Raw genomic sequence first — 16487 nt, 5'->3', positions numbered from 1 at the left:
GCTTATATTGTCAATGTAATAAAACCGCTTACTAAATATTTTACACAAACCCCAATAAACTGAGCCATCCAAAAAACAGAATTTATGTTTACCTGATAAATTACTTTCTCCAACGGTGTGTCCGGTCCACGGCGTCATCCTTACTTGTGGGATATTCTCTTCCCCAACAGGAATTGGCAAAGAGCCCAGCAAAGCTGGTCACATGATCCCTCCTAGGCTCCGCCTTCCCCAGTCATTCGACCGACGTAAAGGAGGAATATTTGCATAGGAGAAATAATATGATACCGTGGTGACTGTAGTTAGAGAAAATAAATCATCAGACCTGATTAAAAAAACAGGGCGGGCCGTGGACCGGACACACCGTTGGAGAAAGTAATTTATCAGGTAAACATAAATTCTGTTTTCTCCAACATAGGTGTGTCCGGTGCACGGCGTCATCCTTACTTGTGGGAACCAATACCAAAGCTTTAGGACACGGATGATGGGAGGGAGCAAATCAGGTCACCTAGATGGAAGGCACCACGGCTTGCAAAACCTTTCTCCCAAAAATAGCCTCAGAAGAAGCAAAAGTATCAAATTTGTAAAATTTGGTAAAAGTGTGCAGTGAAGACCAAGTCGCTGCCTTACATATCTGATCAACAGAAGCCTCATTCTTGAAGGCCCATGTGGAAGCCACGGCCCCAGTGGAATGAGCTGTGATTCTTTCAGGAGGCTGCCGTCCGGCAGTCTCATAAGCCAATCTGATGATGCTTTTAAGCCAAAAAGAGAGAGAGGTAGAAGTTGCTTTTTGACCTCTCCTTTTACCAGAATAAACAACAAACAAGGAAGATGTTTGTCTGAAATCCTTTGTAGCCTCTAAATAGAATTTTAGAGCACGAACTACATCCAAATTGTGCAACAAACGTTCCTTCTTTGAAACTGGATTCGGACACAAAGAAGGCACGACTATCTCCTGGTTAATATATTTGTTAGAAACAACTTTCGGAAGAAAACCAGGTTTAGTACGCAAAACCACCTTATCTGCATGGAACACCAGATAAGGAGGAGAACACTGCAGAGCAGATAACTCTGAAACTCTTCTAGCAGAAGAAATTGCAACCAAAAACAAAACTTTCCAAGATAATAACTTGATATCAACGGAATGTAGGGGTTCAAACGGAACCCCCTGAAGAACTGAAAGAACTAAATTGAGACTCCAAGGAGGAGTCAAAGGTTTGTAAACAGGCTTGATTCTAACCAGAGCCTGAACAAAAGCTTGAACATCTGGCACAGCCGCCAGCTTTTTGTGAAGTAAAACAGATAAAGCAGAAATCTGTCCCTTCAAAGAACTTGCAGATAATCCTTTCTCCAAACCTTCTTGAAGAAAGGATAGAATCTTAGGAATTTTTATCTTGTTCCATGGGAATCCTTTAGATTCACACCAACAGATATATTTTTTCCATATTTTATGGTAGATTTTTCTAGTTACAGGCTTTCTAGCCTGAACAAGAGTATCAATGACAGAATCTGAGAACCCTCGCTTTGATAAAATCAAGCGTTCAATCTCCAAGCAGTCAGTTGGAGTGAGGCCAGATTCGGATGTTCGAACGGACCTTGAACAAGAAGGTCCTGTCTCAAAGGTAGCTTCCATGGTGGAGCCGATGACATATTCACCAGATCTGCATACCAAGTCCTGCGTGGCCACGCAGGAGCTATCAAGATCACCGATACCCTCTCCTGTTTGATCCTGGCTACCAGCCTGGGAATGAGAGGAAACGGTGGGAACACATAAGCTAGGTTGAAGCTCCAAGGTGCTACTAGTGCATCCACTAGAGTCGCCTTGGGATCCCTGGATCTGGACCCGTAGCAAGGAACCTTGAAGTTCTGACGAGACGCCATCAGATCCATGTCTGGAATGCCCCATAATTGAATTATTTGGGCAAAGATTTCCGGATGGAGTTCCCACTCCCCCGGATGAAATGTCTGACGACTCAGAAAATCCGCTTCCCAATTTTCCACTCCTGGGATGTGGATTGCAGACAAGTGGCAGGAGTGAGTCTCCGCCCATTGAATTATTTTGGTCACTTCTTCCATCGCCAGGGAACTCCTTGTTCCCCCCTGATGGTTGATATACGCAACAGTCGTCATGTTGTCTGATTGAAACCGTATGAATTTGGCCTTTGCTAGCTGAGGCCAAGCCTTGAGAGCATTGAATATCGCTCTCAGTTCCAGAATATTTATCGGGAGAAGAGATTCTTCCCGAGACCAAAGACCCTGAGCTTTCAGGGGTTCCCAGACCACGCCCCAGCCCACCAGACTGGCGTCGGTCGTGACAATGACCCACTCTGGTCTGCGGAAGCTCATCCCTTGTGACAAGTTGTCCAGGGTCAGCCACCAACGGAGTGAATCTCTGGTCCTCTGATCTACTTGTATCGTCGGAGACAAGTCTGTATAATCCCCATTCCACTGACTGAGCATGCACAGTTGTAATGGTCTTAGATGAATTCGCGCAAAAGGAACTATGTCCATTGCCGCCACCATCAAACCTATTACTTCCATGCACTGCGCTATGGAAGGAAGAGGAACAGAATGAAGTACTTGACAAGAGCTTAGAAGTTTTGATTTTCTGGCCTCTGTCAGAAAAATCCTCATTTCTAAGGAGTCTATTATTGTTCCCAAGAAGGGAACTCTTGTTGACGGAGATAGAGAACTTTTTTCCCATGTTCACTTTCCACCCGTGAGATCTGAGAAAGGCCAGGACAATGTCCGTATGAGCCTTTGCTTGTGGTAGAGACGACGCTTGAAACAGTATGTCGTCCAAGTAAGGTACTACTGCAATGCCCCTTGGTCTTAGCACCGCTAGAAGGGACCCCAGTACCTTTGTGAAAATTCTTGGAGCAGTGGCTAATCCGAATGGAAGTGCCACAAACTGGTAATGCTTGTCCAGAAAGGCGAACCTTAGGAACCGATGATGTTCCTTGTGGATAGGAATATGTAGATACGCATCCTTTAAATCCACCGTGGTCATGAATTGACCTTCCTGGATGGTAGGAAGAATTGTCCGAATGGTTTCCATTTTGAACGATGGAACCTTGAGAAATTTGTTTAGGATCTTGAGATCTAAGATTGGTCTGAATGTTCCCTCTTTTTTGGGAACTATGAACAGATTGGAGTAGAATCCCATCCCTTGTTCTCCTAATGGAACAGGATGAATCACTCCCATTTTTAACAGGTCTTCTACACAATGTAAGAATGCCTGTCTTTTTATGTGGTCTGAAGACAATTGAGACCTGTGGAATCTTCCCCTTGGGGGTAGCTCCTTGAATTCCAGAAGATAACCTTGGGAGACTATTTCTAGCGCCCAAGGATCCAGAACATCTCTTGCCCAAGCCTGAGCGAAGAGAGAAAGTCTGCCCCCCACCAGATCCGGTCCCGGATCGGGGGCCAACATCTCATGCTGTCTTGGTAACAGTGGCAGGTTTCTTGGCCTGCTTACCTTTGTTCCAGCCTTGCATTGGCCTCCAGGCTGGCTTGGTTTGAGAAGTATTACCCTCTTGCTTAGAGGATGTAGAACTTGAGGCTGGTCCGTTTCTGCGAAAGGGACGAAAATTTGGTTTATTTTTAGCCTTAAAAGACCTATCCTGAGGAAGGGCGTGGCCCTTACCCCCAGTGATATCTGAAATAATCTCTTTCAAGTCGGGGCCAAACAGCGTTTTACCCTTGAAAGGTATGTTAAGCAATTTGTTCTTGGAGGACGCATCCGCTGACCAAGACTTTAGCCAAAGCGCTCTGCGCGCCACAATAGCAAACCCTGAATTTTTCGCCGCTAATCTAGCTAATTGCAAAGTGGCGTCTAAGGTAAAAGAGTTAGCCAACTTAAGTGCTTGAACTCTGCCCATAACCTCCTCATAAGAGGATGCTTGATTGAGCGACTTTTCTAGTTCCTCGAACCAGAAACACGCTGCTGTAGTGACAGGAACAATGCATGAAATTGGTTGTAGAAGGTAACCTTGCTGAACAAACATCTTTTTAAGCAAACCCTCTAATTTTTTGTCCATAGGATCTTTAAAAGCACAACTATCTTCTATAGGGATAGTGGTGCGTTTGTTTAAAGTAGAAACCGCCCCCTCGACCTTGGGGACTGTCTGCCATAAGTCCTTCCTGGGGTCGACCATAGGAAATAATTTCTTAAATATAGGGGGAGGGACAAAGGGTATGCCGGGCCTTTCCCATTCTTTATTTACAATGTCCGCCACCCGCTTGGGTATAGGAAAAGCTTCGGGGGGCACCGGGACCTCTAGGAACCTGTCCATTTTACATAATTTCTCTGGAATGACCAAATTGTCACAATCATCCAGAGTAGATAACACCTCCTTAAGCAGAGCGCGGAGATGTTCCAATTTAAATTTAAATGTAATAACATCAGGTTCAGATGGTTGAGAAATTTTTCCTGAATCTGAAATTTCTCCCTCAGACAAAACCTCCCTAGGCCCTTCAGACTGGTGTAAGGGCATGTCAGAACCATTATCATCAGCGTCCTCATGCTCTTCAGTATCTAAAACAGAGCAGTCGCGCTTTCGCTGATAAATGGGCATTTTGGCTAAAATGTTTTTAATAGAATTATCCATTACAGCCGTTAATTGTTGCATAGTAAGGAGGATTGGCGCACTAGATGTACTAGGGGCCTCCTGAGTGGGCAAGACTGGTGTAGACATAGAAGGGGATGATGCAGTACCATGCTTACTCCCCTCACTTAAGGAATCGTTTTGGGCAACATTATTATCAGTGGTATCATTGTCCCTACTTTGTTTGTCACATTTATCACATATATTTAAATGGATAGGAACCTTGGCTTCCGAACATACAGAACATCGTCTATCTGGTAGTTCAGACATGTTAATAGGCATAAACTTGGTAACAAAGCACAAAAAACGTTTTAAAATAAAACCGTTACTGTCTCTTTAAATTTTAAACTGAACACACTTTTTTACTGAATATACGCAAAAGTATGAAGGAAATGTTCAAAATTCACCAAAATTTCACCACAGTGTCATAAAGCCTTAACAGTATTGCACACCAAATTTGAAAGCTTTAACTCTTAAAATAACGGAACCGGAGCCGTTTTTACATTTAACAATTTAAACACCAAAAAACTCTGAGCCATCTCCGTGGAGATGTTGCCTGTGCAACGGCAAAGAGAATGATTGGGGAAGGCGGAGCCTAGGAGGGATCATGTGACCAGCTTTGCTGGGCTCTTTGCCATTTCCTGTTGGGGAAGAGAATATCCCACAAGTAAGGATGACGCCGTGGACCGGACACACCTATGTTGGAGAAAAAAGATTAATCTTACCCTTAGCTAAGAAAAAATTAACCCCTTAGTCTCCGTCACATTAGTGCCTGCATCCTGCCCAAAATAATCCTTGAAAAAGGATAAATATGTCCCCAAAATTAATTGTCGTTATAATGTTGCTAAGTGCAAGCCTCCATTACCTAGAAGACAAGATACACTTACCTGCAAACAAGCTGTCCGGCAGGGAGACAGCTCACAAGGTATGAAAGGACCCATACTCCTCACAGAGACCTGTCGAAAAAAAGAGAGAACAGAGTAAGCTTACTCTGGCTTTCTATACTAGGGCAGCAATATGTTAGGAAATTGCAGCAAGGCCCACCTTAAAAGTTCCTAACTGCTTTAAAGCCACCACTACTCTACTGAAGAGATTGACGTGGACTACAGCTATACCCAAAATCTTGCTTGAAGCGAAAATAAATCCAATTTTCTTCAGACACCAAACTTCAACTCCTCCATTTAACAGAGGCAAAGAGAATGACTGGGGATTATGGGTAGGGGAGTGACACTTAACAGCTTTGCTGTGGTGCTCTTTTCCTACTCCTACTGGCCAGGAGTGATATTCCCACTAGTAATTGATGACGTTGTATACTCTCCATATCTTAGGAAAGAAAATAAAAATTTTAGTGTAGACTGTCCCTTTAAGTAATTTATTTCCATAGTATTTTCATAGATGCTTTAGTTAATATATTAAGTATCCCCTTTAGTTAATATATTAAGTATCCCCTATTATTCTTTGTCTGATACTGAATGCAAAATAATGCACCCTGGGCTATTGATTGTGATCCATTTGCAACCTAGCACAGAATGATTTCCCAACACTAAAAACATTCTAGCATTAGTCAGTTGCTGGTAAGATCATATCCTATAGCTCCCATACTATACTGCTATCTCTGTGACCTACCCCATATTAAAAGCTTCACTTTTATACAGACAAAATATTAATCCTTGCTCTATGTGCCTACAATCTGGAGACTATGTTATTACTTAGATGATACTATAATCCTTTTCAGGTGTTTAAAGAGGAGCAAAATCTTGGTTTATATGGACATTATATGATCCTTACTAATCAGCTACAATGAAGTGCAGGCTTGCATGAAAAAGGACAGCTTATCCTTGTAAACGTCTTCCTTCATGCGGAACAGAAACAGAGCAGACAGTGAGATACTGGAAACCACAGCATGAGCACAGGCAAGTCGCTTTATTAGAACCTAAGGAAGGTGGAATCAATTGAAGCATGATCTAACTTGTGGGAAGAGAACAGAGAGCAATAAAAGGAAGGCGGCACAGGTGAAGTCACCCCTATAGAACCCCCAGGAATTACACAGAGGATGGAAAGCTCTATATGGTCTGCATTTAAAATGCATAAGAAATATAAACATACCAGTCAGTTTGATATGACCTTCTTCATCCAGAAGAATGCTGAAAAATAAAGACATTCACTCTGAAACCAACTTACATGATTACTACTATGTTCTTTAGTTCTCCAAAACTATTGACAGTCCAAATATTATTTTTCTGTATACTGCACAATCTTTTGAATAAGAAACTAATTTCCAAAAGGGATATAGATTTAGTAGTATTTCTGTACAAGAAAGGATGAAAAAGTATTGTGCAAAGATTGTTCCAGGTGTACTTTTTCTTTTGCCTAGTTAAGTTAGAGATTGTAAAACAGATGCTCATCTTAAAAGATGTAGTGGCACTTAACCACAGACGAAAACTAGGGAACAATTAAACAAAAGAAAGATGTAGGGGAAAAGGTGGCACTCAAGGGAATGATATGTGGTGGGAAGGAGGTGCACAGAGGAAAGATACACTGAATACATTTAGAGAGAATCTAGGGAAGGAGGACCACAGAGAATATTAGTGATGGGCGTTTGAATCCTTTCTTAGGATCAGAATGCAGAAGAGCGTTTGCTTGTGGTGTTCGTCTTTTTTCGGAGCTGGATTCTTCCTTATGAAAGTGCAATACAGTAAGATCTGGATTTTCTATTAGTGTGCTTCACTTTCACAAGAAGAAATCCAGCTCCGAAAAAAGCTGAATGCCACGAGCGGCCGCTTTCTCCTGCATTCGGTTCCTAACGAAGGATTTGAATGCACATCCCTAGAGAATATACAGTATAGAAGAGAAAAACCCACTTAGTTATTATGAGGAAATACAAAGGAAAGGAGTCGGCACACAGAGGAAAGGTGTAGAGTGTAAGGGATTACATGTAAAGAAAATTGTGGAGATGTCTAAAGAGAAAGATTTAAAGTAAACTAAAAGAAAAGACATATGAAATGTTTAGTTATGTGTAATGAAATAACTTTGCAATATATTTCCATTATTTAATTTGCCTGCCCACAAGGAATTTTTGGACTGGTCTATTCCTTTCCACTGTGCGTTATTTTTACTGCCCTTTAAAGGGGAAGCTTAAAAAGATAGATAATGCCTTTATTACCCATTCCCCAGTTTTGCATAACCAACACAGTTATATTAATATACTTTTTACCTCTGTGATTACCTTATATCTAAGCCTCTTCTGACAGTCCCCTTATCACACAACATTTTATTTATTATCTATTGACTTGCATTTTAGCCCATTAGTGCTGTGTTGTGCACAACCCACGGACGTGAGCACAATGTTATCTATGTGGCTCACAAGAACTAGCAGTCTCCTGTTGTGAAAAGCTAATAGAAAAAACATAATTTATGCTTACCTGATAAATTCCTTTCTTCTGTAGTGTGATCAGTCCACGGGTCATCATTACTTCTGGGATATTAACTCCTCCCCAACAGGAAGTGCAAGAGGATTCACCCAGCAGAGCTGCATATAGCTCCTCCCCTCTACGTCACTCCCAGTCATTCGACCAAGGACCAACGAGAAAGGAAAAGCCAAGGGTGAAGTGGTGACTGGAGTATAAATTAAAAAATATTTACCTGCCTTAAAACAGGGCGGGCCGTGGACTGATCACACTACAGAAGAAAGGAATTTATCAGGTAAGCATAAATTATGTTTTCTTCTGTTAAGTGTGATCAGTCCACGGGTCATCATTACTTCTGGGATACCAATACCAAAGCAAAAGTACACGGATGACGGGAGGGATAGGCAGGCTCTTTATACAGAAGGAACCACTGCCTGAAGAACCTTTCTCCCAAAAATAGCCTCCGATGAAGCAAAAGTGTCAAATTTGTAAAATTTGGAAAAAGTATGAAGCGAAGACCAAGTTGCAGCCTTGCAAATCTGTTCAACAGAGGCCTCATTCTTAAAGGCCCAAGTAGAAGCCACAGCTCTAGTAGAATGAGCTGTAATCCTTTCGGGAGGCTGCTGTCCAGCAGTCTCATAAGCTAAACGAATTATGCTACGAAGCCAAAAAGAAAGAGAGGTAGCAGAAGCTTTTTGACCTCTCCTCTGCCCAGAGTAAACGACAAACAGAGAAGACGTTTGTCGAAATTCCTTAGTTGCCTGTAAGTAAAATTTTAGAGCACGGACTACATCCAGGTTGTGCAGTAGACGTTCCTTCTTCGAAGAAGGATTTGGGCATAAAGAAGGAACAACAATCTCTTGATTGATATTCCTGTTAGTAACTACCTTAGGTAAGAACCCAGGTTTAGTACGCAGAACTACCTTATCCGAATGAAAAATCAAATAAGGAGAATCACAATGTAAGGCTGATAACTCAGAGACTCTTCGAGCCGAGGAAATAGCCATTAAAAATAGAACTTTCCAAGATAACAACTTTATATCAATGGAATGAAGGGGTTCAAACGGAACGCCCTGTAAAACATTAAGAACAAGGTTTAAACTCCATGGTGGAGCAACAGTTTTAAACACAGGCTTAATCCTGGCCAAAGCCTGACAAAAAGCCTGGACGTCAGGAACTTCTGACAGACGTTTGTGTAACAGAATGGACAGAGCTGAGATCTGTCCCTTTAATGAACTAGCAGATAAACCCTTTTCTAAACCTTCTTGTAGAAAAGACAATATCCTAGGAATCCTAACCTTACTCCAAGAGTAACCTTTGGATTCACACCAATATAGGTATCTTCGCCATATCTTATGGTAAATCTTTCTGGTAACAGGTTTCCTAGCCTGTATTAAGGTATCAATAACTGACTCAGAAAACCCACGTCTTGATAAAATCAAGCGTTCAATTTCCAAGCAGTCAGCTTCAGAGAAGTTAGACTTTGATGTTTGAAGGGACCCTGTATCAGAAGGTCCTGTTTCAGAGGTAGAGACCAAGGTGGACAGGATGACATGTCCACCAGATCTGCATACCAAGTCCTGCGTGGCCACGCAGGTGCTATTAGAATCACTGATGCTCTCTCTTGTTTGATTCTGGCAATCAATCGAGGAAGCATCGGGAAGGGTGGAAACACGTAAGCCATCCTGAAGTCCCAAGGTGCTGTCAGGGCATCTATCAGGACTGCTTCTGGATCCCTGGATCTGGACCCGTAACGAGGAAGCTTGGCGTTCTGTCGAGACGCCATGAGATCTATCTCTGGTTTGCCCCAACGCCGAAGTATTTGGGCAAAGACCTCCGGATGAAGTTCCCACTCCGCCGGATGAAAAGTCTGACGACTTAAGAAATCCGCCTCCCAGTTCTCCACTCCCGGGATGTGGATTGCTGACAGATGGCAAGAGTGAGACTCTGCCCAGCGAATTATCTTTGATACTTCCATCATAGCTAGGGAGCTTCTTGTCCCTCCCTGATGGTTGATGTAAGCTACAGTCGTGATGTTGTCCGACTGAAACCTGATGAAACCCCGCGTTGTCAACTGGGGCCAAGCCAGGAGGGCATTGAGAACTGCTCTCAATTCCAGAATGTTTATTGGCAGGAGACTCTCCTCCTGACTCCATTGTCCCTGAGCCTTCAGAGAATTCCAGACGGCACCCCAACCTAGAAGGCTGGCGTCTGTTGTTACAATTGTCCAGTCTGGTCTGCTGAATGGCATCCCCCTGGACAGATGTGGCCGAGAAAGCCACCAAAGAAGAGAATTTCTGGTCTCTTGATCCAGATTCAGAGAAGGGGATAAGTCTGAGTAATCCCCATTCCACTGACTTAGCATGCACAGTTGCAGTGGTCTGAGGTGTAGGTGTGCAAAGGGTACTATGTCCATTGCCGCTACCATTAAGCCGATTACCTCCATGCATTGAGCCACTGACGGGTGTTGAATGGAATGAAGGGTGCGGCAAGCACATTGAAGTCTTGTTAACCTGTCCTCTGTCAGGTAAATCTTCATTTTTACAGAATCTATAAGAGTCCCCAGGAAGGGAACTCTTGTGAGTGGAACGAGTGAACTTTTCTTTTCGTTCACCTTCCATCCATGTGACCTTAGAAATGCCAGTACTAACTCTGTATGAGACTTGGCAGTTTGAAAGCTTGAAGCTTGAATCAGAATGTCGTCTAGGTATGGAGCTACCGAGATTCCCCGCGGTCTTAGTACCGCCAGAAGAGCACCCAGAACCTTTGTGAAGATTCTTGGAGCTGTAGCCAATCCGAATGGAAGAGCCACAAACTGGTAATGCCTGTCTAGGAAGGCAAACCTTAGGTACCGGTAATGATCTTTGTGAATCGGTATGTGAAGGTAAGCATCCTTTAAATCTACAGTGGTCATGTACTGACCCTCTTGGATCATAGGTAAAATTGTCCGAATAGTCTCCATCTTTAACGATGGAACTCTTAGGAATTTGTTTAGGATCTTTAAGTCCAGGATTGGTCTGAAAGTTCCCTCTTTTTTGGGAACCACAAACAGATTTGAGTAAAACCCCTGTCCCTGTTCCGATCGTGGAACTGGATGGATTACTCCCATTAACAAGAGCTCTTGTACGCAGCGTAGAAACGCTTCTTTCTTTGTCTGGATTGTTGACAACCTTGACAGATGAAATCTCTCTCCTGGAGGAGAGTATTTGAAGTCCAGAAGGTATCCCTGAGATATTATTTCTAGTGCCCAGGGATCCTGGACATCTCTTGCCCAAGCCTGGGCGAAGAGAGAAAGTCTGCCCCCCACTAGATCCGATCCCGGATCGGGGGCCCTCAATTCATGCTGTTTTAGGGGCAGCAGCAGGTTTCCTGGTCTGCTTGCCCTTGTTCCAGGACTGGTTAGGTTTCCAGCCTTGTCTGTAGCGAGCAACAGCTCCTTCCTGTTTTGGTGCAGAGGAAGTTGATGCTGCTCCTGCTTTGAAATTACGAAAGGAACGAAAATTAGACTGTCTAGTCTTAGCTTTGGCTTTGTCCTGAGGCAGGGCATGGCCTTTACCTCCTGTAATGTCAGCGATAATCTCTTTCAACCCGGGCCCGAATAAGGTCTGCCCTTTGAAAGGTATATTAAGCAATTTAGACTTAGAAGTAACATCAGCTGACCAGGATTTTAGCCACAGCGCCCTGCGTGCCTGAATGGCGAATCCTGAATTCTTCGCCGTAAGTTTAGTTAGATGTACTACGGCCTCTGAAATGAATGAATTAGCTAGTTTAAGGACTCTAAGCCTGTCTGTAATGTCGTCCAGAGTAGCTGAACTAATGTTCTCTTCCAGAGACTCAATCCAGAACGCCGCTGCAGCCGTGATCGGCGCAATGCATGCAAGGGGTTGCAATATAAAACCTTGTTGAACAAACATTTTCTTAAGGTAACCCTCTAATTTTTTATCCATTGGATCTGAAAAAGCACAGCTATCCTCCACCGGGATAGTGGTACGCTTAGCTAAAGTAGAAACTGCTCCCTCCACCTTAGGGACCGTTTGCCATAAGTCCCGTGTGGTTGCGTCTATTGGAAACATTTTTCTAAATATCGGAGGGGGTGAGAATGGCACACCTGGTCTATCCCACTCCTTAGTAACAATTTCAGTAAGTCTCTTAGGTATAGGAAAAACGTCAGTACTCGTCGGTACCGCAAAATATTTATCCAACCTACACATTTTCTCTGGTATTGCAACTGTGTTACAATCATTCAGAGCCGCTAACACCTCCCCTAGTAATACACGGAGGTTTTCCAGTTTAAATTTAAAATTTGAAATATCTGAATCCAGTCTGTTTGGATCAGAACCGTCACCCACAGAATGAAGTTCTCCGTCCTCATGTTCTGCAACCTGTGACGCAGTGTCTGACATGGCCCTAATATTATCAGCGCACTCTGTTCTCACCCCAGAGTGATCACGCTTACCTCTTAGTTCTGGTAATTTAGCCAAAACTTCAGTCATAACAGAAGCCATATCCTGTAATGTGATTTGTAATGGCCGGCCAGATGTACTCGGCGCTACAATATCACGCACCTCCCGAGCGGGAGATGCAGGTACTGGCACGTGAGGCGAGTTAGTCGGCATAACTCTCCCCTCGTTGTTTGGTGAAATTTGTTCAATTTGTACAGATTGAGTTTTATTTAAAGTAGCATCAATACAGTTAGTACATAAATTTCTATTGGGCTCCACTTTGGCATTGCAACAAATGACACAGGTATCTTCCTCTGAATCAGACATGTTTAACACACTAGCAAATAAACTTGCAACTTGGAATACAATTCAATTAGAATAATATTAAAGACGTACTGTGCCTTTAAGAAGCACAGAAAATCTATGACAGTTGAAAATTAATAAATTGAAACAGTTATAGCCTCAATCCTTGTAAACAACACAACTTTAGCAAAGGTTTAATCCCAATAGCAAAGATAACAAATTCTGAAAGCAGGAAACAATTACAGAATAAACGTTTTTTATCACAGTCAACTATAATTCTCACAGCTCTGCTGAGAGAAATTACCTCCCTCAAAATAAGTTTGAAGACCCCTGAGTTCTGTAGAGATGAACCGGATCATGCAGGAAATACAATGAGCTGCTGACTGAAATAACTGATGCATAGAAAAAGCGCCAAAAAACGGCCCCTCCCCCTCACACACAGCAGTGAGAGAGAACAGAAACTGACAGAAAAAGATTAAGCAACTGCCAAGTGGAAAAATGGTGCCCAAACATTTATTCACTCAGTACCTCAGCAAATGAAAACGATTTTACATTCCAGCAAAAACGTTAAACATAATTTCTAGTTAATAAACAGTTTTATGTACTTCTTACAGTGTAATTCTAGTGAAGTACCATTCCCCAGAATACTGAAGTGTAAAGTATACATACATGACATTATATCGGTATGGCAGGATTTTCTCATCAATTCCATTGTCAGAAAATAAAAGCTGCTACATACCTCTATGCAGATTCATCTGCCCGCTGTCCCCTGATCTGAAGTTTACCTCTCCTCAGATGGCCGAGAAACAGCAATATGATCTTAACTACTCCGGCTAAAATCATAGCAAAAACTCTGGTAGATTCTTCTTCAAACTCTGCCAGAGAGGTAATAACACACTCCGGTGCTATTTTAAAATAACAAACTTTTGATTGAAGATATAAAACTAAGTATAATCACCATAGTCCTCTCACACCTCCTATCTAGTCGTTGGGTGCAAGAGAATGACTGGGAGTGACGTTGAGGGGAGGAGCTATATGCAGCTCTGCTGGGTGAATCCTCTTGCACTTCCTTTTGGGGAGGAGTTAATATCCCAGAAGTAATGATGACCCGTGGACTGATCACACTTAACAGAAGAAAAGCATGTGCTAAGAGGCTGTCTGTAGTGGCTTAGAAACAGGCAGACATTTAGAGGTTTAAATGTTATAAAGTATATTAATATAACAATGTTGGTTGTGCTAAGCTGGGGAATGGGTAGTAAAGGCATTATCTATCTTTTTAAATAATAACAATTTTTAGTGTTGACTGTCCCTTTAATAGTGATTTTCTGCTGGTGTGTCAGGACATTGTTGTGTCACAAAAAAATTACAAATAATGTGTAAACATTTATAAATTGCTCATGTTACCTATTGTGCAGTTAACATTACTTTTTTTTCATTAAATTGTTTTGCGTTAATAGAGCACTATATATGTTAACGCCTCTAAGCTTTACATTTGAGTCGTTTTTTTTGCGGTGTCCAGTAATCCTCTGTAGCAAAGTATACCGAATGTGTTTTTTAATAACAAGATGCAGCAGAGGAAGGACACAGATAAGGATGAGCCCAAATAAATATTGATACAGGTGGTCCACAGATTAAGTTAGAATGCAGGCGGTCAGTGTAAAGATACAGAGAACAACAGGAAAACAGAGTGGCAGGGAAGATCTTGGAGTGGGTGGGTATCCCAGAAGGCAAATCACAATTGGCAAAACAAAACAAGCAAAACTTACTTCTCAGGTTTAAGGTCACGATAGATGATCCCCAGGCTATGCAAGTGATCCAGGCCTAAAGCAAGCTCAGCCAGATAAAACTTAACATCCTCCTCTGTGAACATAACCTAAAAGTACAAAGATAGATGCAGCAAAGGGGGAAATTAGTTAAATGCATACGGAGAACATTAGTTATGTAGCTTTGAATGATAGAGGAGTATACAGATGAAGTATATAAATGTGGTTTGAAGAGACAGCACCCATCTCACATTAATACACATATGGAAATACTTTAAGTAAAAGTCTAGATGAAGAAGGGTTTCTGGCACTGACCTCTTTGGAAAGGCGAGTAAAAAGGTCTCCACCTCGCAGAAAATCCAGAATAAGGTAAAGTTTCCCCTCTGTCTGAAAGGCTATAAAGAAATATATGTAAAACGGCGCAGAAAAGGAAACTTTGGGCTATGTGAGTTCTATCCTCTATTTACACTATTTACCGTAGTGTAGCTTGACCACAAACGGATGATTCACGTCTGCTAAGATATCGCGCTCCATCTTAGTTCTGACACGATCTCGCACTATAAAGAGAAAAATGGCCATAAAAATATAGATGATAAAGAAAGGGGTAAAATGGTGAATAGGGTGGAAAGACACAAGGAAATATCAAATGACAACGCAATTATTTCACATTTAAAATTAGCCATTAGAGGCTTCCCCAAAAAGAAAAAAAAAAAAGTGTACATTGATGCATTCATTTAATAACAAGTACATTTTCTTTAAAACATTTTTTTACTATTTAATTTTACTAGTTGTTAAAAATAAAGAGTATGGCAAAATTTTTTTTCACGTTTTAATGTTTTGCAACCAATATAAGGTTACTCAAATCCTAAACTTTTCATTTGTAAGCCACACACAAAAAACTGTTATATGATCCATATGTCTCTCTACCATTTGATACTCTGTAAGATCTCTAAAACAGGACTATTAAAATAAAAAAAGTAAATTAGCAGGCGTGACTGATTTAAACCTGTGAATATTAAAGTGATGGTAAACTCTCCCCTTTTTAAAAACAGGAATGCTAGTGATATTTTCGATGGAATTTAAAAGGACAGTTCACCCAAAACATTTCTCCCCTTTAAATCATTCCCAATGATCCTTTTAACCTGCTAGAGTGTATTAAATTGGTTACAAGTAGCTCCTTTACTCCTATTTCAGCATTTGAAATTGCTGATTTAGCCTGTGGTATCGCCACCTACACTGAACAAATTAATACTGTAGTACAGGCTATTGAATAGCCTAAGTATACACAGCCAGCAGAAGAGATTACACTCTCAGTGGGATGCAGGATAGTTAAGTAATAAAATGATAATTTTCCATTGTTCTCTCTATGCATTGAGCTTTGGTGTTCCAGCCAAATAAAAGATAAGGAAGCAAGTCTGTTTACACAAACTTAGAACATAATGAGATCTGATATCAACTTTAAGTTCAACCCATTGTAATAGGCTGTGGTTTCAAAGGACAAAATCAGCTACTTCATATACACAAATAAGCATGAAAATGGAATTTCTCAAATATTTTATACTCTGCAGTTGGTATAACAAGTCATTTAAAATACATTAATGGAAAAACTATACAGTGTACAGTGTACTGTCTCTTTAATTCATCAGATGTAATGAAGATGCTCTATAACTTACTTTTTAATATAGATATAACATTCAAATACCTTGCGTTCTGCTGCCCACTTCAAAAGTCAATTTTTCTGTGAGCTAACGGTTTGAATTGTTGTCCAATGAGTGCTCTCCCCATATGGCACATTTGTTGTAGATAGAGCGCTGATTGGAGAACAATTCAAACCGTTAGACCACAGAAAAACAAAATTTATGCTTAACTGATAAATTTCTTTCTTTTGCGATGTACCGAGCCCACGGTTTCATCCTTACTTGTGGGATATTATACTTCCCAACAAGAAGTGGCAAAGAGAGCACCCAC

General features: G+C 41.6%; 1 protein-coding gene across 3 annotated transcripts in view; it reads right to left on the bottom strand.

Moving 5' to 3' along the window:
- Positions 1–16487, bottom strand: part of RPS6KA1 (ribosomal protein S6 kinase A1) — a 562802-nt gene that overhangs the window by 136994 nt on the left and 409321 nt on the right. For all 3 annotated transcript variants that reach the window (XM_053706981.1, XM_053706983.1, XM_053706982.1), the window contains 4 exons: positions 14996–15076; positions 14835–14914; positions 14523–14629; positions 6711–6748 (listed from right to left, as the gene is read on the bottom strand). In XM_053706981.1, coding sequence (XP_053562956.1) covers positions 6711–6748; positions 14523–14629; positions 14835–14914; positions 14996–15076 — 306 coding nt within the window. The remainder of the gene's footprint in view (positions 1–6710; positions 6749–14522; positions 14630–14834; positions 14915–14995; positions 15077–16487) is intronic.

The sequence above is a fragment of the Bombina bombina genome, chromosome 3, assembly GCF_027579735.1.
Source record: "Bombina bombina isolate aBomBom1 chromosome 3, aBomBom1.pri, whole genome shotgun sequence".
Classification (NCBI taxonomy): domain Eukaryota; kingdom Metazoa; phylum Chordata; class Amphibia; order Anura; family Bombinatoridae; genus Bombina; species Bombina bombina.
The sequence above is the reverse complement of the archived record's forward strand: the minus strand, read 5'-3'. Positions and strand labels throughout refer to the sequence as shown.